The 23,917-nt window shown below is 39.0% G+C and overlaps 1 protein-coding gene across 16 annotated transcripts in view; it reads left to right on the forward strand.

Annotated features, from left to right (window-relative positions):
• Positions 1–23,917, forward strand: part of foxp2 (forkhead box P2) — an 808,606-nt gene that overhangs the window by 778,043 nt on the left and 6,646 nt on the right. For all 16 annotated transcript variants that reach the window (XM_072551474.1, XM_072551463.1, XM_072551467.1 and 13 more), the window contains one exon: positions 3,864–4,027. In XM_072551474.1, the coding sequence (XP_072407575.1) occupies positions 3,864–4,027 (164 nt within the window). The remainder of the gene's footprint in view (positions 1–3,863; positions 4,028–23,917) is intronic.

Here is a 23,917-nt window from a genome sequence, read left to right on the forward strand (position 1 = left end):
GCTAACATATAGAGTCATAGAGATGTACAGCATGGTAACAGACCCTTTGGTCCAACCCGTCCATGCTGACCAGACATCCCAACCCAATCTAGTCCCACCTGCCAGCTCCCGGCCCATATCCCTCCAAACCCTTCCTATTCATATACCCATCCAAATGCCTCTTAAATGTTGCAATTGTACCAGCCTCCACCACATCCTTTGGCAGCTCATTTCATACACGTACCACCCTCTGCGTGAAATAGTTGCCCCTTAGGGCTCTTTTATATCAATTTTTAAAACTTAATAGTTTCACACATGATTGATAGGTGCAAGCATCAAAGCTATTTATCAAACACATTGTAGGAAAACCCAGGGTCAATCTATTAATGTATTGGGTGTAACCAGATTCCAAAAATACACTGATTAGTACAAATTTACAATTACATTTGAAGAATTGAATTAATTTCTCTTGAGGACATAATCAACTGAAGTCATCTACTCCTAAGTGCAAAAATAATATTTGTTTCTATATATCAATTTGATCTTTTTAGCCTAATAAAATTGGTGACTTACTTTAAGCTAAAAATAACCAGCAAAGAAAGTTTGGGAAACCAATGCGTTGGCAGCAGGGAAGAGAATTTCAAAAACTACTTAATGCTTATTGAAGTCTTGTTCTCCCTCATGTCAAGATAGTGAAATCGTCTAAAGTTTCAACTCAATATGACTTTTTAAATTGAGAGCATTGTTATATATAACATGCACTAAGCATGCATTTGAGTTGGAAAGTGACAGTTACTGTATTGTTTCACTCCACTGTCTCTCAATGATAAGTTTGACTCTAAGTCAACAGAAAGGAGACAAGATGTGATAATCTACAAAATCCAATGTTATGGAAGAGTCCATCAGCATTGTTGCTGGTTTCTAAGACAGGAAGAATACTGTGGGAGAACTGATAATAAAAAAGATTAACAATTGTTCAGTCAGGGCAGAATTCTTTCTTCCTTGCACATGGCGCATAAAGGAAATAATTGGTCATGTCGTCTCTGGAGAGATACGTAGAGTCATAAAGTTGTACAGCATGGAAACAGACTTGGATATCCTAAATTAATATAGTCCCATTTTCCAGCATTTAGCCCATATCCCTGTCAACCCTTCCTATTCATATGCCCATCCAAATACTTCCTTCTCTCAATTTCGCTAATTATGTTATGGGTGAGAAGGTCCATGAGCACTTTCTCGACCCAAGGCCAATTTAGGCCCCTAAGTGGTCAATTAAATAGCCATTTAAGGGCTTCAACCCCTCCATTTCTCAAAACCTGCCTTCCTAGCATGCAAACAATTTGTCTGGTTACCAACTAACAAGGATGACCTGCCTGGTTTACCCTAATCTGGAGGCAAGGGTGGTTTCTGAAAACCACATTCCTGCCTTGCCTTTTGACTCTTTCTCAGTATTATATCAGCTGGAGAATAGGCCTAGTGTCTTTCGGACCAAGAAACCAGCAACTGCTTGGGAACTGTGACACCACTGCTGAGGCCTGCAATAAACTGAGATGCTCACTGAAGTTTGTCAATCAGCTCTTAAAAAGCTGATTGACTTACACCAGCTTGAGTATCCTCAGTGGTGGGTGTGGTATGGTTGACACCTCATATATCCATCCCCACTCTTAAAGAAAATGCCATCATACATGTCCAAGTCTAATTTTACCTTTTTAGTCTTTGTTTGCATATATGAGTGGCTTATATTGTTGTACTTGTGGATACATTTGTGGTCCTGAAGGCTATACTCAATTGAGTCTTATTCATAAACATTTTGTTTTTCTTTTTCTGCAGTTAAGCCATACTACTTAATGTTAACTAAATATCACATATTATAGATGCAGCATATGTATTGATTAATTAATTAATCCTGAAGCATGTAGCACTTAGCAAACAGCTATTTAAATAAATGCCCTGGTAATGAAGACTGAATTATGAATGAGAAGATCCTTGAGTATGGTAAGGAACTTGGACATTATTCTAAATCCTATTGGTTTCACAGTCATGCCAGTAAACCATTGGAGACTCTCCTGTCTCATTGGAATATTTCCAGTGAAGAAGTCACTCATTTAACACAAAAGGGCTCCTAAAAAACATGTATACACAAACCAAAGTCTGATACTGCTAACTGGTACTTTAAAATAAAAATTGTGCTATCATCTGGCATCCAATCATGAGCCAGTACAAGTATACCTAGGTAAGGTGGTGTGTATACATAGAGAAAAATAATTCAATGATATGCTTCTGCCTTTTAAATTTTTTTCTCTAATTAGATGTGTCCATGGGTAATCAATAGGTCCTACATAAGGTGAATGTCATGACTTAGGAATGAAAGGGAGAATACAATACTGTGACAAGAGTTTTCAGTTTTGAGCTATGAAATGAGAAGTTTAAGATAAGCAGATTATGAATAGAGAGGTCTATACAGCTTAACAAATGAAAAGATAAACAACTTTTGTTACCTATGCTGTATCTTGAGTTAGCTCTTGAAAAGACTGCAATATGTACTTTTTGGTAAATGGTTTAAGTTTGTAAATTGAGGCATCTTATTACTTTCTAAAGCCAAACATTAATTTATCATTTTCTGAAAAGACTCGAACAATAATTGCTCTTTTCTCTGCATGAACTTAAGTGCGTCTTTGTCTAGCGAAAGTATTGTATCCACTACTGTCATTTTAGTGGTGCCTTTTTTATTAGCCATTTATCTAAACTGCTGGTTACGTGATTTTAAAGAAGTTGCTTTATTCTCTCAGGAAGCAATTCTCTAACTTTTTGAAGTCTGTTATGGGTGTAGAAGTAAGCCATTTGGCCAATCGCATCAGCTCCAACATTCAATATGATTATTTCCCTGCCTTTTACCAATAATCCTTGATTCACTCATCATTTAATATCTATCTACTTAAACCTTGAATATGCTTAACAAACCAACATTGACAGCCCTCCATGATAAAGAATTCATAAGATTGACTACCATCAGAGAAGAAATTCCTCTTCATCTGTTTTAAATGGGTGACCCTATACACTGAGATTATACTTGTGGTCCTATGACTGCCCACAAAGGGAAACAATCTCTCAGTATCCACCCTGTCAAGTCCATATGAATCATTGTTTGATAAGGTCACTTCTCATTCTACTAAACTCCATGAATACAGTCCCTATGTACTTAACCTCTCTTTATAAGAGAATCCCTCCATGTCTGGTATTAATCCAGTGAAATTTCTCTGGACTGCCTCCAATACCAGTGTACCTTTCCTTAGATAAGGAGCCCAAAACTGTTCACAATATCAAGACAGATATTAAAACAAAACTTGATTTAGGACCATTAGCATGGACAACATAAATACTGGATATTTCCCCCCATGTATTTGGTACAAGATCACGGTATTTGAGTAATTGAGTCAGATCATCTTACATCAAGGGAACTATGGTTGGAATGAGGAATGTTCAAGAATTGTTTAAAACATTGACTGAATAATACAATGTATAAAAATAAGAAATATGCTTTCAATCTGGTTTCCATTTACAGCAGTATTTGCAAAATGTTTTTTAAAATGTACAAGTTTAAACTGTTGAAATATTTGCTGCAATATGGATGCAAAATGATGATTCTGTTGATATCATCTGTTCAGGTTGCATTTGCACCAAATGGACATTATTTTGAACTAGAATAAGTAAAACTTCATTGTAACTGCTTTAATGGTATTATAAATTGCTTAATAATGTATTGTCAATATTTGTGAAGTCAAACATCATTGCAATTTTCACAAAGATGGTCCTAATAAAGCTTCTAGATTTGAAAATGTAGAGTTGAAACAATAAGCTTATTTGTTTTGTTTTCTTTTTGTTAGGCTGCACTTGCAGAGAGTAGTTTACCTTTACTTAGTAACCCAAGCCTGATAAACACCACCTCCAGTGGCTTACTGCAGGCAGCCCATGAAGACCTCAATGGTTCACTGGATCACCTCGAAAGCAATGGGAATATCAGTCCAGGATGTTCTCCACAGCAATATACGTAAGTATCCACAACACATACGTGTAGTCTTAGTACCAGCCACAAAGAAGTATTTTGTTCACTTTTTTATTATTAAAGCATAATTGGGATATCTGGCTACTTTTTACAATCCATCTACAATCTATATATAGGCCAACAACGTATTTTGCACCTTATTGTTGATGTCAAAAAATTCTAGAGCGCGAACAGAAGTGATTACATATTCAACTTTAATTACTGGCAGTCCTATGTTGGAGGATTTTATATGTTATGTTTTATGCAAAAGGCTACTGTTCCAGTTAATATTTTGTAGCTAACTATGTGATTGATTATGTTAAAATCCTTTCCAGACCATCTTTTAATGGAGCAGTGAGAGTGAGATCATTAAAAATTAATGTTCTGTGGGTTTCAGAAATATGCATAAAGCTTTGAAAAGCCTGGTCCTAATCAGTGATGTCAAACATGTGGCCATTCTTTGTTTACTGACTTGCGGTGGATGAACTCGTTAAGAGGATTCCCTTTAACTGATGGCAATGAAACCACAAGGCAAAAAAAGGCCATTTTTTTTCCCCTCAATATAGCTATTATATGTTAAGAATACAGATACTTAGAGACAAAAGCTGACATTTATTGACCTAACAACAGACTTAATGGCTTTTGGAAAACTACAATTAACTTTCAACTATATTAATCGCAAAGTCTATATATTCAAATGCAGAGATCATGCATGCAAATGTATGAGTTCCTCTATACAAAAATATTTGAGGATAATCTAAAGTCTATTACTATGTGGGAGGTTGATAGATGTATGTTTATTAAATCATATATTTATTTCAAATATGCTGTTAATTTGTTTCCCTGAATTGCAATCAGTAAGTGACAAGAGCTGGTTTCTGTTTTTTATGGAGGAGTAGTCCTGCAAATCTGCCCCAGATCTGCTCCAGTTCATTTTGGTGGGCTGCTGGCAGAATTCTTTAAGAGTGGAGCTTTTGGGGCTATACCAATTGCATTACAGCAAGACCACCACTGCAGGTCCACAAGAGACAGGGACAACTTTAACCCAGAAGTTCATCTAAGGGGCATTGTGTCTCAACCTACAACACACATGATTTAAGAAAGCTGCTCACCACCAACTTCACAAGAGCAACTAGGATAAGCAATAAATGCTGGCCAGCCAGCAAAACCCACTTCCTACAAGTGAATATATAAAAAAAAATTGTTGTGCTGAACATCAATAAAATTTGCCTCGAAGTTGAGGCTGCTGACACCAAAGGTTTAAATCAAGTCCACTACTGTAAATTCTCAATGCCTACCATTGTCCCACAACACCAGGAAACTGTCATGGTAACCCAAAGAAATGAGTGAAATCCATAAGGTAACCTACTCTTGGACTTTTGACTGCTACTTGTAAGTACTGTGTGTGGAAGGACATGCCAGTGGCCCCTCTAATCACCAATAGCAGCCGCCATTAGAGCTGTGAACAGACAAAATCCTTCTGTTGGTCTCAGTAGAAGACATTCCATTCTTTAACTACTGTCAGAATTTGGACATGTTGGCTAAGTAAAATATATATCAGAATTAAAAATCAGAAAATTCTGAAGTTTTTGTTTAAACTGTGCTGATATGTGATTTGCAACAACAAAGTAAATTAACTCTGGCTATTAAATTAAAATTTAAAGTTTTTCTTCATACTTAAGGTTTGCGATCTTTATACAAAATTTGAATATGATGAAAATATTGTTTTCACGCAGTTACTCCTTTATTTTTGAGGTTGATGTTTAACTTCTGAAATTTTACAGTGCTTAGATCTACAACCTAATGAGAACACTGTAAATTAGTTGGCTGACAGTTCCAACAGGAACCAATCTTATGGCTGATTCTAATGTGTAAGTGAGGTTTCTATGCCATAAGTAAATTACCATTGCCCAATTGCTGTTTTAGGAAATAATTCATCAGTGTATGCCCTGACATGTCAATCATGTTACAGGTATTCCTGTTGTCGAAGCAGAAAGTAAATGAGCTTCAAATTAACCTAAGGCCAGGAATGTTTCTTTGGGCCATTGTTGCCCTAGCACTCCGGCCTCTGTATAATCGCAACATGCCCCTCTCTGTAAAAATATAGATCAACATTCACCTGGATATCGTGATCTACTGCTGGATATCAACCTGCAATTTTCTTGATGGATGTTGTCTATTCTGCCTAATAGTGCAAATCTATGATTCATAGCTTTCTGTTTTCCTTTTATCCATCACTACAGTAGTTGGCAATATGGATTTTGTCCAAAATGTCCTTTGAATTAGACTCCTGTCAGATTGATGAGCTACAAATGTAACTGAGAATGCATGGTATAAAAATGTAAATTTTGAGGCTGCAACTTCATGAGTAACAATTAAATGAGATTCCCAAAACCCCATGAACACAATCCTCAATTTTCTTCAAGCTGGTAATGAGTGTTCTTAAGTACACAATGTAAAGTTGATGGTCTGTTTGTTAGCTGTGCATTCCTTTGCTGATCAGGTACTTAACCAAAAAACCAACATTAAAAATGCTAGAGAAATTTAGCAAGTCTGCCAGCATCATTGGAGAGAGAAACAACTTCAGAACAAAAGGGGCGTTGCACTAAAGTTTTCTTCAGTTCTGAATTTCTGTTTCTCCCTCCAAACATATTGCCAGACCTGCTGAGTTTCTCCAGCAATTTTCTGAGCTGGTTTTAGATTTCCATAGTATTTTGCTTCTAATTCATTAAAGAACCCAAAGAACACTTTTGTCTCAAGTGCTGATAAACAATAATAAAACAATATAACGTTTTAGTTTTTCACACCACCTGATCTGCAAAAAAGATTTGAAGCATAGGATGAACTATGTTAGTCAATTGGATAATCTGGCTGCAGGTTTTGAAGGATGCATGTCTTGAAGGATGCCATGTTCTATAGTGCCATATTGCACTTAAATCATGGGTACAATGTAGAGAAAGGACTTGAATAAAAGTATTTAATAATGCTATAAGTGCATGTAATGTTCTCGCATGAGAAATGTTTACAAGTTTGAAAACAAGATTCTCACAAAAGTAACATGATTTTTCAAATTGTCTTGTAAATACAGTGAGGCGGAAGAGAATAGTACTGCTTGTAGGAATGTAATGTTCCAAATTACTGCTATTTGGTTCTCTTATACTTCTATCGATAGAAATTAAATCATCACATAACAAAATGGCATAGAGTAATCTGAAAAACTAGAAATGAAGGACAGTATAAGTTCTAGTTGATTTTTATCAATGATCGATGTTTTGTGATATTAGGATTGAAAGCTGAAATTGAGGATAGACGTTTTATATTGTGAGAATTGTATAGCTATGATTTGTGCAATTATATAAGCATCCCCTTGCAAAATGTGCAAATGTTTAATTATGTATTTACTTACAATACCCAAATGAACAGACTTAGATCTTCTGGGTATGCCTGGAGTGTTTATAAGGGCAGGAAAGGGAAATTAAGCGTGGGAAGGAAAAATTTAGATTCCTGACAATGGGTTAAAATTTGATATTAAGCTCTTAAACCTTTCAGGTGGGCTGGCTTTCCTGACTACACTTACATTCATTAGCATTAATTAACCTGCCAACCTGCTAGAAGTACATTCACCAGGGCAAACCTTATCAGGAAAATGTGTTCACAAAATCCAACTATATGCAGGGTCGACTTGTTCCTCTGAGTACTGGATTAGTGGTGCTGGAAGAGCACAGCAGTTCAGGCAGCATCCAACGAGCAGCGAAATTGACGTTTCGGGCAAAAGCCCTTCATCAGGAATATTCCTGATGATTATTCCTGATGAAGGGCTTTTGCCCGAAACGTCGATTTCGCTGCTCGTTGGATGCTGTCTGAACTGCTGTGCTCTTCCAGCATCACTAATCCAGTATTTGGTTTTCAGCATCTGCAGTCATTGTTTTTACCTTGTTCCTCTGAGTACAAACTGCTTCTTTCCTCCTCTCATATTGAGAAGAGGACCTGTAGGCCAAGCAGCTGACCGACTATGCCAAGTCCCTAGACTGCTATCAGAGGCTGCCCTTGATTTACTGTACCCGGACCCTTAACTGAAGCCTTCCCACTTGACTTGACTGAGGACAGCTGACAACCAAACCTCCTTTGGACATCTGGCGCCAACGTCTCAGAGTATATGCCATGGGACCTGACCACATGCTGCTGTAAGAATACTTTGCACTTAGCTACACACCCAGTTCATGGATTGGACAAAAATGCATCTTTTGCTTTCTTAGGTTTACACACTGTGAACCTACCAAGATGTTCACAGGATCCTTGTATTGCTGCTCAGCCAAAGACATCACTGTATTGCTATGCTGTTTAGCACATACACAAAGTCAGGAGGCAGTAAGTGGAGTAATAGACAAATGGATTTGGTATAAATTGGAGTGTATCGAGTGAAACAGTGGAATGGTCAGATCTGGAGCCTCCAAAAGCATAAACAAGAGTTTCAGCAGTAGAGGGGCTGAGGTGGTAATGCTATCTCCTCATGATACAAAATCAGCCAACTGCTATTTATACTTTTTCAGAAGTGACAGAAGAAATTATATTGGAAACTACTTGTTCCCATGTCAACAGTAATATTGAAGATCACTCATCATAATGCATCATTTGCCCTAACTGGAGATGTGCTGCAGTTTGCTTCTTGATTATGCAGCTGAACTGTATATTTTTCCACTAATAGAAGTGTAAAGAAAAAAAGACACATCCATAACTAATCAGCAGCACTGTGGCTTAGTAGTTGGCACTGCTGTCTCATAGTGCACAGGGTTTGATTCCAGCCCCAGGTGACTATCTGTGTGGAGCTTCCACATTCTCACCGACTCTGCATAGGTTTCTTCCCACAGTCCACATAGGTGGATTGGCCATGCTAAATTGCCCATAGTATCCAGGGATATTCAGGCTTGCTGGGTTAGTGATGGGAAATGCAGAGATACAGGGACAGGTAGAGGGTGGGTCTGGGTGGGATGTTCTATGGAGAGTCAGTGTGGAGTCAATGGGCTGAATAGCCTGCTTCCTCACTGTATGGATTTTGATTCTATAACAAAGACTAAAATGGTCATAGCACAATGGAAAAATGTGACCAATTGATTAACCACTTAGATAACTAAATAAAGTGCATTAATTTTCAATATACCTTTTTTTTTGGCCTTGTGAAGGAAAGCAGTTTGTCCAAATGTCCATTTTGTTCTACCCTAGAACAGTTCCTTCATCAAGTCTCACAAGACATTCTTAAACCACTCACTGGGAAAGAATAGCTGTGCTAACTCTTAGTTATTATCATCAAACTACATTCTCCTAGATGGTTGCATCTCAGGCTAAAACTTTCCACTTTTTATACCATCTAGCAAACACAAATATGCCCACTAGTTTTCATTCTAGGGTATAGTGAAGACTCTGCTCGTCACCTCCTGCGGCTGTTTGGTGTGTTGCCCAGCCTAACCCTTGGGAATCGGCCTTAGACCGTAGACCTAAGACATAGGAGCAGAAATTGTAAGAATAATAAGGTAGTTATGGTAGGGGATTTTAACTTTCCAAACATCGACTGGGGGACTGACATAGTGGAGAGGAATTTCTTAAGTGTGTACAAGACAATTTTCTGATTCAGCATGTGGATATACCTACTAGGGAAGGTGTAAAACTTGACCTACTCTTGGGAGATAAGGCAGGGCAGGTGACTGAGGTGTCAGTGGGGGAGCACTTTGGGGCCAGTGACCATAATTCTATTTGTTTTAAAATAGTGATGGAAAAGGATAGAACAGATCTAAAAGTTGAAGTTCTAAATTGGAGAAAGGCCAGTTTTGACGGTATTAGGCAAGAACTTTCAAAAGCTGATTGGAGGCAGATATTCGCTGGAAAATGGAAAGCCTTCAGAAATGAGATAACAAGAATCCAGAGAAAGTATATCCTGTCAGGGTGAAAGGGAAGGCTGGTAGGTTTAGGGAATGCTGGATAACTAAAGAAATTGAAGGTTTGGTTTTTTAAAAAAAGAAGGAAGCATATATCAGGTATAGACAGGATAGATTGAGTGAATCCTTAGAGTATTAAGGAAGTAGGGGTATACTTAAGGAAATCAGGAGGGCAAAAGGGACATGGGATAACTTTGGCAAATAGAATTAAGGAGAATCCAAATACATTTAAGGACAAAAGGGTAGCTAGGGAGAGAATAGGGCCCCTCGAAGATCAGCAAGGTGGCCTTTGTGTGGAGCCACAGAAAATGGGGGAGATACTAAATGAATATTTTGCATCAGTATTTACTGTGGAAAAGTATTTGGAAAATATAGACTGTAGGGAAATAGATGGTGACATCTTGCAAAATGTCCAGATTACAGAGGAGGAAGTGCTGGATGTCTTGAAACGGGTAAGGGCGGATAAATCCCCAGGACCTGATCAGGTGTATTAGGGAACACTGTGGGAAGCTAGAGAAGTAATTGCTGAGCCTCTTGCTGAGATATTTGTATCCTCGATAGTCACAGGTGAGGTGCTGGAAGACTGGAGGTTCGTGAACATGGTGCCACTGAAAGGTGGTAAAGACAAACCAGGGAACTATAGACCAGTGAGCCTGACCTCGGTGGTGGGCAAGTTTTTGGAGGGAATCCTGAGGGACAGGATGTACATGTATTTGGAAAGGCAAGAACTGATTGGGGATAGTCAACATGGCTTTGTGTATGGGAAATCATGTCTCTTTAACTTGATTGTGTTTTTTGAAGAAGTAACAAAGAGGATTGATGAGGGCAGAGCAGTAGATGTGATCTATATGGACTTCAGTAAGGCATTTGACAAGGTTCCCCATGTGAGATGGTTAGGAAGGTTAGATCTCACTAAATACAGGGAAAACTAGCTATTTGGATACACAACTGGCTGAAAGGTAGAAGACAGAGGGTGGTGGTGGAGGGTTGTTTTTCAGACTGGAGGCCTGTGACCAGTGGAGTGCCACAAGGATTGCTGCTGGGTCCTGTACTTTTTGTCATTTATGTAAATGACTTTGATGCAAGAATAAGAGGTACAGTTAGTAAATTTGCAGATGACACTGAAATTGGAGGTGTAGTAGACAGCGAAGAAGGTTACCTCAAGTTAAAACAGGATCTTGATCAGATGGGCCAATGGGCTGAGAAGTGGCAGATGAATGTGAATACAGATAAATGTGAGGTGTTGCATTTTGGGAAAGCAACTCTTAGCAGGACCTATACACTTAATGGTAAGCTCCAAGGGAGTGTTGCTGAACAAAGAGACCTTGGAGTGCAGGTTCATAGCTCCTTGAAAATGTATTTGCAGGTAGATAGAATAGTGAAGAAGGCATTTGGTATGCTTTCCTTTATGGGCCAGAGTATTGAGTACAGGAGTTGGGAGGTCATGTTGTGGCTGTACAGGACATTGGTTAGGCCACTGTTGGAATATTGCGTGCAATTATTGTCTCTTTCCTATTGGAAAGGTGCTGTGAAACTTGAAAGGGTTCAGAAAAGATTTACAAGGATGTTGCCAGCGTTGGACAATTTGAGCTATAGGGAGAGGCTGAATTGGCTGGGCCAGTTTTCTCTGGAGCGTTGGAGGCTGAGGGGTGACCTTTATAGAGTTTTACAATATTATGAGGGACATGAATAGGCAAAGGCTTTTTCCTACAGTGGGGGAGTCCAGAACTAGAGGGCATAGGTTTAGGGTGAGAGGGGAAAGATATAAAAGAGACCTAAGGGGCAACTTTTTCACACACAAGGTGGTATGTGTATGGAATGAGCTGCCAGAGGAAGTGGTGGAGGCTGGTACAATTGCAACATTTAAGAGGCCTGTGGATGGGTATATGAATAGGAAGGGTTTGGCAGGATATGGGCCGGGTGCTGGCAGGTGGGACTAGATTGGGTTGGGATATCTGGTCGGCATGGATGTGTTGGACCAAAGGGTCTGTTTCCATGCTGTGCATTTCTATGACTGAGTTTGCTCTGCATTCAATCATGGCTGATGAGGTTCTCGATCCTATTCTTCTGCCCACTCCCCGCAACCCTTCATCTCCTTAACAATCAAGAATGTATATTTCCCAGCCTTGAATACACTCAACGACCTGGCCTCCACAGCATTCTGTGGCAATGAATTTCAAATAGCCACCATTTTTTGGCTGAAGAAGTTTCCCCTCATCTCCATTCCAAATTGTCTTCCCTTTACTCTCAAATTAAGCCCTCTGATCCTAGTCTCTCCTACTACTAGAAACCTCTATCCATCACCCACTCTATCCAGGCCTTTCAATATTGTGTAAGTTCAACTTAGATCCCCCCTCATCCTTCTGAACTCCATCAAGTATAGACCCAGAGTCCTGCAACTTTCCTCAAATGTTGAGCCTTTCATTCTGGGATCATTCTCGTGAACTTCCTGTGGACCTCCTCCAGGGCTAGTACGTCCTTCCTGAGATATGGGGCCCAAAATTGCTCACAATACTTAAATGTGCTCTTACCAGAGACTTGTAAAGCCTCAGAAATATCTCCTGCTTTTGTATTCTAAGTCCTCTCAAAATAAGTTTCAACATTGTATTTGCCTTCCTAACTACTGGTTCAACCTGCAAGTTGACCTTCAGAGAATCCTGGACGAGGACTCCCAAGTCCCTTTGAACTTCAGATTTCTGAATTTTCGTCTAATTTAGAAAATTGTCCATGACTCTATTCTTCCTACCAAAGTGTATGACCTCACACTTCCCTACATTGTACTCCATCTGCCACTTCTTTGCCTACTGTCCAAACCTATCTATATCCCTCTGCAGCCTCCATACCTCCTCAATACTACCTGTCCCTCCACCTTTCTGCAAACATAGTCGGAATACCCTCGGTTCTTTTTTCTAGATCATTAATGTTTAAAGTGAAAAGGTAGGGTCCCAACTCTAGTCTCTGGGCTTGGTAACTTCTTTTTGTAGGGAGTGAAGTGGGGCATACTGAGGACACTTCTGTCCACACTGTATTTAAATAACATTTTCTAGTGCATACTCATCAGGGTTGTCTTGAGAGGAGTTTGAACTCTTCTAACTCTCAGGCCATAATCCAAATACACAGACAAAATTTAATCTATAAACCCATTGTATAAAAGTCAACGCTAAACAGAACAGAGTCTTGAAATACTTCCTGAAATATCTGAAGGTTCTTAAGTCATGAAACTTGAGGTGCTGTTTATTGTCTCTCCTAACCATGTGCTGCACGCCAACATCTGCAGAAAGAGGAAGCAAAATTGACTTTAGCAGATGCTTTGAATGGAGCCTCCCATAGATGACCATCCAGTGACATATTAATAAGGTGTGAATGGCTGTTGTGCCCTTGTATTTAGAATAGCTCAGTTATTCCATCTCATGAGTTTATCTGGTACTTGCATGAGATGAAACAGATCACAGAGATTAGATTACTTAGTGTGGAAGCAGGCCCTTTGGACCAACAAATCCACACCAACCCTCCGAAGAGCAGCCCACCCAGACCCATTCCCCTACATTTACCCCTTCACCTAACACTACGGGCAATTTAGCATAGCCAATTCACCTAAACTGCACATCTTTGGACTGTGGGAGGAAACCAGAACACCCGGAGGAAACCCGCGCAGACACAGGGAGAACGTGCAAACTCCACACAGACAGTCGCCTGAGACAGGAATTGAACCCGGGTCTCTGGCACTGTGAGGCAGCAGTACTAACCACTGAGTCACCGTGCCACCCTGATCAGGAGCAGTTTTTTAAATGTTTATTTGGAGGCATCTTCCCAGAAATGTAACCATTCCTAAGAGTTCTGGCAAGCCCTGGATCAGAATGGAGGAAGATGTTAATACGCTGCATTCTCTGCTGCAGACACAGCAGTAGCCACCATGCAATACACGAGTGGCTACAGGGACTATATTGGGTGTGGCCTGCAACTTAGCTAAAACTTTTATGCAGAAATGGCTTTGTAGATTAATATTGATTGCAATAGCACACCAATTTCAGCTGCAGATTCTTGGCTGCATCTGATGGGTTACAACTTTCATCTTGCTTCTTCTCTGTGTCATATTCCTTTCTGCCTTGTAAGGTTTTGCTGATAGCCTGATATACCATTAAATGCCCTTCAGTAGCTTTCAAAATGTTTAGCACTTCTTTGTGGCGTTCTTCTTTTAGTCATTCCCCACCCTTAACATTTTATTTACATAAAATTTCATTCGCCTAGCAGTAGTAATGTCCTTCATTCCAACCGAATTTGCGCTGAAGTCATGAATCATTATACAAATACAATTAGGTACAAAAACAGTGTGCAATTAGCACTCAGGGCTGCTGGGTATTAAAGCTAAGTGGACTAGAATGTTTGTAGTCCAGAAGTTGAGAATCACAGACAAGACAAAACAAAACATGTGGCATGATTCACTGATGACATTAAACCCTGATCGCATCATGACGAAATATTTTGTATTCTGGCTTGTTCTCTTTTTTGAACTTTTACTGGGATATTGTCACAAATGGTTCAAAGACACTTTTAGAATTTCCACGTTCCCTTGCAGAATATTAATAAAATGAAGAACCGCAAAGAATTAATTTCTGATCCTTATATCCCAAGAAATGATTCTAACAGTATACGGGAACAATCAAGTGTATGAGAAGTGTATCCTTCGAAGTGTTCAAAGGATACTGATTGAATTCCTTGCCTAGGATTCCTATTTGAATGTTTTTCTGCATAGAACATACCTGTCTCCAAAGCTCATATTATAAGAAAAGAAAAATATTCTGAGATCTTGAAGTTAATATTTGTAATGATTAAATGATTCATCAAATCTCATTTCAACTAGATGCCATAACCAAAGCAACCCAAAGCAGTATCCTGGATGAAAATCAAAATTGTACAAAGTTGGCTGTAGAATAATGCATAATGGAATGTTAGTTAGTTGATTTGTAATTGTATTTCTGACATGCTTTTGGACAGGTACATGCATTCCTATCCCTTTGTATTTGAGTTTCCTAACCATTGGCTATTTTCTGTCATGCTATCTATATTAAAAATCTTACATCTACACACAATTCCTGTCAAGGTTTTCCATTATAAATTTTTATGTCCACTAGACAGAGGATGTAATTACAGAATGACAAGTTTACATAGGCAGTTTCCACTATAAATGTGGACACTAGAATTTAAAATGGAAATACAGAAATAAAGAAAGAATGTATGACTTTTAAATTGGGACTGAGTTATGTCTGTATTTTCTGATTGAAATTTCTTTCTCTGACCACGGATTCTACAACATCTGAGTACTCCATGTGAATTTAACTCCTTAGCCAAGATATTTCTTTTATTCCCCTCAAGCGTTGTGATGATTGTTAGGTACAAGTAATGTGCCACCTTCACTGACAAGATAATAGCCAATGGTCTGTCTATCTGCTCGTTAAGACCTGATACGCTGCATATAGGCAAGTAAGTATCTTACCCTATCAGGCACTTGACCCTGACATACCAGATCACCAGATGTTACTGGGTAGGTTATTCTGCGTCCTAAAGATCATCTGTCAAGGCCTATTCCAGACTTGAGGAAGGTAGTCACCTTGTTGGCTCCCTGGTGAGGCAGGAGATCAGGGAGGTAACATGTTGTGCCCCTGAATTGACCATTACTTGACCAATAAAGGTGGTTAATTGGTTGGACTGAAGAGGAAGGTCACCCATGGATCTTCTCACCCAACATTTAATTTCATAGGTGGTGAGAAAAGGCACATTTCCCTTCATGTCACAATCACCCAATTATTTCCACTTCTAGCCACCTCCAAGGAGGGAAAATCTGCCTGTTGCCTCCAGTGCAAAGGTAATTCATCTGATAATTTATGATCTTCCTTAAAATTATTCTTTAGTTCTAAATGAAATGTTCATTGCTGTTGAAGTATAATCCACTGACTTCTATATTTCAATGGCTGAACCAAATTAAGTAAATTAATGAGCTCCAAAAATTACCATCAAATAAGTACATTCCTAAATTAAGCGAGGCATGACATTCTTTGTACAGCTGGTCTTCTGTGAAAAACAGGCACAACACTCTTGTGTTACAGTTTTACTGAAGTGTCTGTGATGTTCAGGAGGTTCCTCATGTGTCTGAGACTCCCCATTTGGCATGGGTCCCCACTTTCAGTTTGAGCTATTTGCAGAGATGAGGAAGAAACTATTAGCGTTGCACGTCTTATGGTGCTCTAATAAGGGGCTCCAAAGTGTTTTGCATTCTTAAGTATTAAAGACTTATTTTGAAGTACGGCTGCATCTAGAAATACATGATCAGTCCACAAACAGCAAATGATGAAATAAATCAGATAATCTGTTCCTTTAATGGTGTTCCATTAAACAAATCATAGAACTCCTATGGAGTACAAGCAGGCCATTTGGCTCAACAGACTATTTCTATTTTTTTGAATGTACCATAGGATCCATCTAATTAGATAAATAAAGCTTTGATTGGGCTGAAAAATGGAAACTCTTGGTCTAAGAGTGGGGGCAGGTATGTTCAGTGACGACTAACCATCTGTCTTCTTCAGTCAGAGAGCTCACAGTTGAGATCCAATCAGCTTATTAAGTAGTGAACAGTCAGCTTTTCCATAAGCCTCAACCATGAAGTCCTGCTCCACCATAAGCTACCAGCATTCAAGTCTGGCAGCTTCTGAATCTTAGAGATTGTCCGGCAATATAACAGTTTCCCAAGCACAGCACCCCGCTTTCTAATTCACCATTCAAATGGACTTCATGGCATGAATTTGCATTGCTTATATAGTCGTCGCAAACAAAACTCATGATATTGTGATGAGCCGAGTTGCTGGCAAATAGCCTTTATAACACTAAAGATGAACTTTTACAAGTATGGAGCTTTATTCCTTTAGCTTTATATTGTTGAAGAAGGTACTTTTAAAATTACTTTTGTTTATTTTACCTCCTATCTCATGCAATCTAAACTTTCTTTCTGTCCATTTAGTTTTTCTTCTGCACCTGATTTGAGGCTGAGTTAGTTATTCCAACTTGCAGTTCCTGATTCAGACTCCTTAATGATTTTTCAACCTAATGAGCAAAGGAAAGACACAGTTGCTTACCGTGTTCACATAAGGTTCAAGATGTGTCCGAGACTGTGTACTATTTCAGTCTTCCACTTTCTGTAATTTACTGTGCAAAGGCTGGTGAGAATTAAATAGGAAAGGTAATGAAATTCTAGCTCATATTCTTCCCAGAGGAGATACACAGGCTGAATCAGCATCATAGTTGATTCATTTTATTGAGAACTCACACTATACCAACTACACACGAAATAAAATAAGTGAAAACTCATTATGTCTCAAAGTACTTCTCATCGTTTAAATGTTGTGAGATTTTCACAAAACCAATTTCTCAAGCAGTAATAACAAGTTAATCTGGGCTTTAGTTTTAAAGAACGTTTGAACATATTGGCCAAAACACCAGAACGCCCACCACTTCTATTGAATGGTTTCTGATCAGATATTGTTTTACAGGAAAGGCATCTAGCACTTCTGTTTTACATCTAAATGGAAATTGGCAGCATCAATAAATATATGGTCACAGCCCTGCACTGTGCTTATGCTGTGTCATCAAGTTTGGACTGACAAACTAATTCATGTAAGGGTACCATGAACTGTAACAAAATCAGAAATAACTGGAGAAAGTCAGCTGGTCTATGGGAAGAAAAGCAGAATTACAATGTTTTGAGACCAGTGATTCTTCATAGAACTGATAGCAACTCAGAAAAATTTTTAAAAAGGTATTTTTTATTGTAAATGATGTTAGGATTGTTGAGGACAGCTGGGGGCATGGGGGTTGGAGGGGAATGGACAGATGGAGATGGTGCCCAGAGAGATATATAAAAGAGATTAAAATTGGTAGACAGTGAAGTTTTGTCTTGTTCATTTCAGTCTACGTATTTTTAATATAACATCGTGATATGCCAAGTTGTTAACATCCCTTTCTCCAAGTTTCTCCATCTCTGTCACATCTGTTCTGATGATGCTATTTTCAATAGGCAGTCCTCCGAAATATCCACCTTTTTCCTCAGCCAATGATTCCCCACTACTGTGGTCGATAGGACCCTTGTCTGTGTCTGACCCACCTCCCACAACAATGATAGGGTCCCCTGGTCCTCACTTACCACCTCACAGCCTCCACATCTAAAGGTTTTCCAACGGGATGTCTCAGCTGAACACACATTCCCTTTGCCTCCTTTAGCAGCATTCCATAGGGAGTGTTCCCTCCAGATCACCTTGGTCGACTTCTCATCCATTTCCTAACACTTCCCATGGCACCTTCCAACACAATCTCAGAAGGTGTACTACCTTCTTTCCCCTCATCATCCAAAGCCCCAGACATATCTTCCAGGTGAAGCTGAGCTTTACCTGTGCTTCATTCAATTTATTGACTGTATTTTCTGTTCACAATGTTGGCTCTTTTATGTTGGAGAAATGAAATATTGACTGGGTGACCACTTTGCAGAACACCTATTTTCTGACCATGAAAATTACACTGAGCTTCTGGTTGCCTGCCACTTCAACACACTACCATATTCACTGGCCAACATCTCTGTCTCAGGCTAGCTGCAGTGCTCCAGTGAAGCTGGAAAACCAACACCTCATTTTCTGCTTGCGGACTTTGCAACCTTCAGGACTCTGTATCAAGTTCAATAACTTTTGAGACTGATCACGTCCTTCAATGTATTTTATCAATCTCTACAACCTATTCTTATCACGACATGGGTTGCTTTCAGCACAGACTACCTATTCTCACCTATTCCTAGCCTTCATTCTCACTACTTCAGCTTCTCTTCTGTCCTGGCTTACTTTCATTAATCTCCTTGTCTGAGTATCCCATTTATATCTCTCTGTCTCTGGCCTCTGTCTCCAACTATCTACTCACCTCTTCCCCTCCAACCCCCACCATCCGTCCCTGCAAAAGCCTGTCTGCAGCAGAATGCAACTTTTTCTAGCTGCCATCAGTTCTGATGAAGAGTCACTACACTCAAAACGTTAACTTTGCTTTCTTCTAACAGATGCTGTGAGACCTGCTGAGTTTCTCTAGTAATTTCTGCTTTTGTTTCAGATCTCCAGCCCCTGCAGTTCTTTGTTTTATTTTGTTATACACTATATCATTTGTGAAACCCATGTCACATCCATTGGATCAGAGTTGTGTGTTTAGGTGAAGACAATAGCAAAAATAAGATTTTTTTTAAGTGTCCCATCTCCAACAAGGAAACTAGAGCCGTCACTAACAAGAATGTGTGTGGTGAGGGTTGGAGGAGAGAAAATTGTGTGACATAGTCAGTTAAAAACTAAGTTCCTACATCAAAACTAAGTCGAGTCAGCTTTACCACATGGTCTGAATTACAATAAGTTATGTTACAATAACAATATGTTAACAATAAGTAGAGCCAATAAAAGCAAGTAAAATAAATAATCAAAATCCTCATTTGCTTTCTTTTATCACTAAAGTCCAAATCAAGGTGCAATCGTATAAAAGTTGTTTAGTGAAAATTAAAATAATTTTAAATCATGTTAAGAATTTTAAATAATTTTTTCTCTTATGTAACTTATTTTATTGAACCCATTACCAGTCATAAATAAGTGGTGGATGACAACAAAATATAATGAGTTGTTTGGTGGTGGTTTAAGACTGCAGCCAGTGGAAGGCACTCAGTTCCTCTTTCATTAGCTGTGTAAAGAAGCTGATGATACCATCGGACCCTGTAAAATTTGATGACAAGATTTGTCAGATTAAGAAAGCTGCTGCTCTGCAATTCAGTTTTCCAGAGTTAGGGATCAAGGTGTCCTGATTCAGAGAACCCCTAAAGTTGAATCTTGTAACAACAGCAAAGTGACAGCATCTTGAATAATGGGAGAAACATTACTGCCATCAAAACCATTCATAGTTTTTGTTCAGAGAAATATAGGATCTTATTATGTTTACTTTGGGGTTCTTATATATACTCGTTTGACATGTGTGGCAAGTTGTTCATTAATTGTGGAAATACTACACACTCAAATGTAAAGTATACCTAGTAAAAAGAAAAGTGCAAAGGTTTTATTTGGTTTGTAGTTAGCTATTTGAAAAAATATTTACCTTTCTGCTTAAAATAGCTGGATTATTTAATGTCAGATAATATTTTGAACAGTTAAGCAAAACAATATGTAATTACCAGCACTGCAAAACTTTCAGTTTTCCAGCATATAATATTTTTTTAATGAGAATCACAAGGATTTGGTGAAGCATTCTTCAGAATCTGAGTGAAGGCGTACTCAATATTTAGCTTACACCAAAAAAAATTATAACAAAAAAATTGTGCAAAAGAATTGATTTAATAGTGTTTCCTTTTGGTCTTTCTTTCTTTTTCCCATAAATTATGAATGTTAATGACATCACAGAAAGTGACCATGTGAGGGAGCTGAATTAACAATACTGTAGAGGCAACGTTTAACTAAGGATGTTTCAGCAATTTATTTCAATTGTATGCTAATTCAATCTCTCTCACCACTGGGGTCAGTGGTGCCTTCGAGCTAGATTCCCTGATGATGCCATCCACAGTTGTTGAAACAAAAATATTTCATGAATTAACAGGGTCACTCAAAATATGTGTAAGCATCTGATTTTTAAAATAATGTACAGATAATGGGACATGCTTTATAATACACTGAACATTGTGAGTTTTCATGAGAAAGGTTGGTACTTAAAAATATTTCTGTGGAATGCTTACATAACAAAACTTAATGCACTGATCTGAAATGTGTTCTTTTGCTATTTCAACAGTAGTACTAAACTGTTTTAAAATGGTTACTACTCCATTAACATAGTAGATGCTAGCATATTAAGCATTCATCTGAAAGCAATCTACAGCAGATTTTCAGGACCAAGAATTTTTGATTTAGCAACAAAAATGATTAGAATTTTAAAATAAGGTAGAACATGGCTTTTGGCATTGTTGAATAAAATGCATACAGTTGCTCTTCTAAGTTAAAATGAAGATGTATAGTAGTCCATTCTTGATGGTTGTCTCTTTCTTGATTTAGTTGGTGGGTGTGGGCAGTGCGAAAGTCTGGACCTTATTCCCCCTCTATGTCAGCATAGCCTTAGAATTATTCAACAGGACATGAGCTGAATGATCTTAAAAAAAGTAAGATAATTCAATCCTGAGATGGAGCACCTCTCCTCCAATCCTAACATCAAACAGTAACCTAGCTATGACTCATTCACACAGAATCAAAGAAATGTTATGGTGCAGAAGGAGGCCATTCAGCCCATGATGTCTGCATCAATTCATCAAATGAGCATTATACCTACTGCTGATCACCCTGTGTCATTTCTATCCAAATAATCATCCAGTACCTTCTTGAATGCCTTGATTGGACCTGCCTCTACCATACTTCCATGCATATCCCAAAAACTCCCTGTGAAGACGTTGTTTTTCATCACCTCACATTTGCTTCTTTTGCAAATCATTTTAAGTCCGTGCTCTCTGGCTCCTGATCTTCTTATGAACGAGAACTGTCTACATTTTCCAGCCCCCTCATGATTTTGAAAACCTTTATCAGATCTTTTCTTCACTTTCTTCTATATTCAAGAGATGTGGATGTTCCTGGCTGGGCCAGCATTTCTTGCTTGTTCCTAGTTATGCTTGAGAAGATGACAAGCTGCCTTCTTGAGTTGCTAGTCCATTTCATGTAGTTTCACTCTCAATGCTATTGGCAGGGAACTCCAGGAATTTGAATCAACAGCAGTGAAGGAAAGGCGATATATTTCCAAGTCAGGATGGTGAGTACTTTGGTGATGGAATTCCCATATATCTGCAGCCTTTGTCTTCCTAGGTGACAGTGCTCGCAAGTTTGAAGGCACTGTCTAAGAAGCTCTGGTAAATTTCTATATGAGACATTGTAGATGACACACTGCTGCTGCTGAGCAGTCAGTGGTGGAGGTAGTGCATGTTTTTAGACATTACATCTATCAAGTGGGCTGCTTTGTCAAGCTTCATGAGTGTTGTTGCAGCTCTAATCATCTAGGCAATTGAAGTGTGGGTGATCGACAGTCAGGAGGTGAGTTACTTGCTGAAGGATTTCGAGCCTTTGTCCTGCTCTTGTACCTCTGTATTTATATGATTAGTCTTGTTCCGTTTCTGGTTAATGGTAATTCCTAGAATGTTGATAGTGAGGATTCAGTGATGGTAATGACATTGAATGTTAAGTAATGGTGAACGATTGTCTTTTGTTGGAGATAATCTTTGCCTAGCAATTGCCACTTGCCCTTTGTCAGCCAAGCCTGAATATTGTCCAGATATTGCTGAGTTCAGATATGAACTGCTTTAGTATCTGAATGATTCTAAACATTGTGCAATAATCTGTGAACATCCTGATTTCTGACCTTATGATGGAGGGAAAATAGGTGTTAAAGCAGTTGAAACTGTTTTGGCCTAGGATACAAACCTGAGGAACTCCTTCAGAGCTGTCCTGGAGCTGAGACGACTGATCTCCAACAATCACAACTATCTTCCTTTGTGTTATGCATGACTCCAACCAGTGAAGAGTTTTTCATGATCAAAAGCAGCCTTGATGTCAGGGACACACACACTCACCTCCCCAATGGAGTATAGCTCTTTTATCTGTATTTGAACTGGGACTGAAATGAGGTCAGGACCTCAATGGCCCTGGTGGAGTTTGGAACATTGTGGGCAGTTTTGGCCCTGCATCTAAGGAAGAATGTGCTGCCCTTAGAGGGAGTCCAGAGGGGGTTCACAAGTAGGACTTGTCATTTGAGGAGCGGTTGAGGACGCTGGGTCTACACTCGATGGAATTTAGAAGGATGAGTGGGATCTGATTGAAGTTTACAGAATACTGAGTATTTCTTGCCATCATTCTAGTTAAGTATGTCAAGGGCTTGTAGAGAAAAGGCAGGGTTACAGAGGACTGGTAATTGCATTAGCCAAATTCTCAACTCCAAACTAGATAAAGTGGATGTGGAGAAACTGTTTCAATTATTAGGAGAGACTAGGACCTGAGGGCACAGCCTCAGTGTGCAAAGAAATGAGTGCAGTGTCCTTTAGAAGTGAGATAAGAAGGAATTTCTTCAGCCAAAGGCTGCTGAATCTGTGGAACTCATTGCTACTGAAGGCTATGGAGGCCAAGTCATTGAGTGTATTTAAGACAGAGTTAAATAGGTTTTTGATTGGTGAGAGGATCAAGGGTTACAGAGAAATGGCAAGAAAATGGGGTTGAAAAGTATATCAGCCATGATCGAATGGCGGAGCAGACTCAATGCGCAAAATTCTGCTCCTGTATCTTATAGTCTTATAGAATCCAAACTGAGCATTAGTGAGCAGGTTATTACTAAGTGCCGCTTGATAATATATTGATCACCTATTCCATCATTTTTTTGATGATTGAGACTAGGCTGCTAGGGTGGTAATTGGCCAGGTTGGATTTGTCCATCTTTTTGTGTACAGGTCATACTTTAGCAATTTTCTACATTGTTGGGTAGGTGCCTGTGTTAAAGCTGTACTGGAAGAACTAGGCCCTTTTTCAAGTTTCTCACAATCTTATACTCCACAACCATCTGATGAAGGAGCAGTGCTCCAAAAGCTAGTGCTTCCAAATAAACCTGTCGGACTATAACCTGGTGTTGTGTAATTTTTAACTTTGTACACCCCAGTCCAAAACCGGTACCTCCAAATCATTTAAATTTCTTGACATAAGTTCTGGGCCACATCTTCACTCTTATTGTCAGAATATTGTCTGAACCTGAACCAATCAGATTTGCTATGACAACCTTAAAATTGAATTGAAGTCTTTCCAGTTTTTAAGAATTAGAATCCCTACTGTCTGGAAACAGGCCCTTCAGCCCAACAAGTTCACATTGACCCTTCGAAGAGTATCCCACCCAAACCCATTCC

The sequence above is a fragment of the Chiloscyllium punctatum genome, chromosome 32 (genome assembly GCF_047496795.1).
Source record: "Chiloscyllium punctatum isolate Juve2018m chromosome 32, sChiPun1.3, whole genome shotgun sequence".
Classification (NCBI taxonomy): Eukaryota; Metazoa; Chordata; class Chondrichthyes; order Orectolobiformes; family Hemiscylliidae; genus Chiloscyllium; species Chiloscyllium punctatum.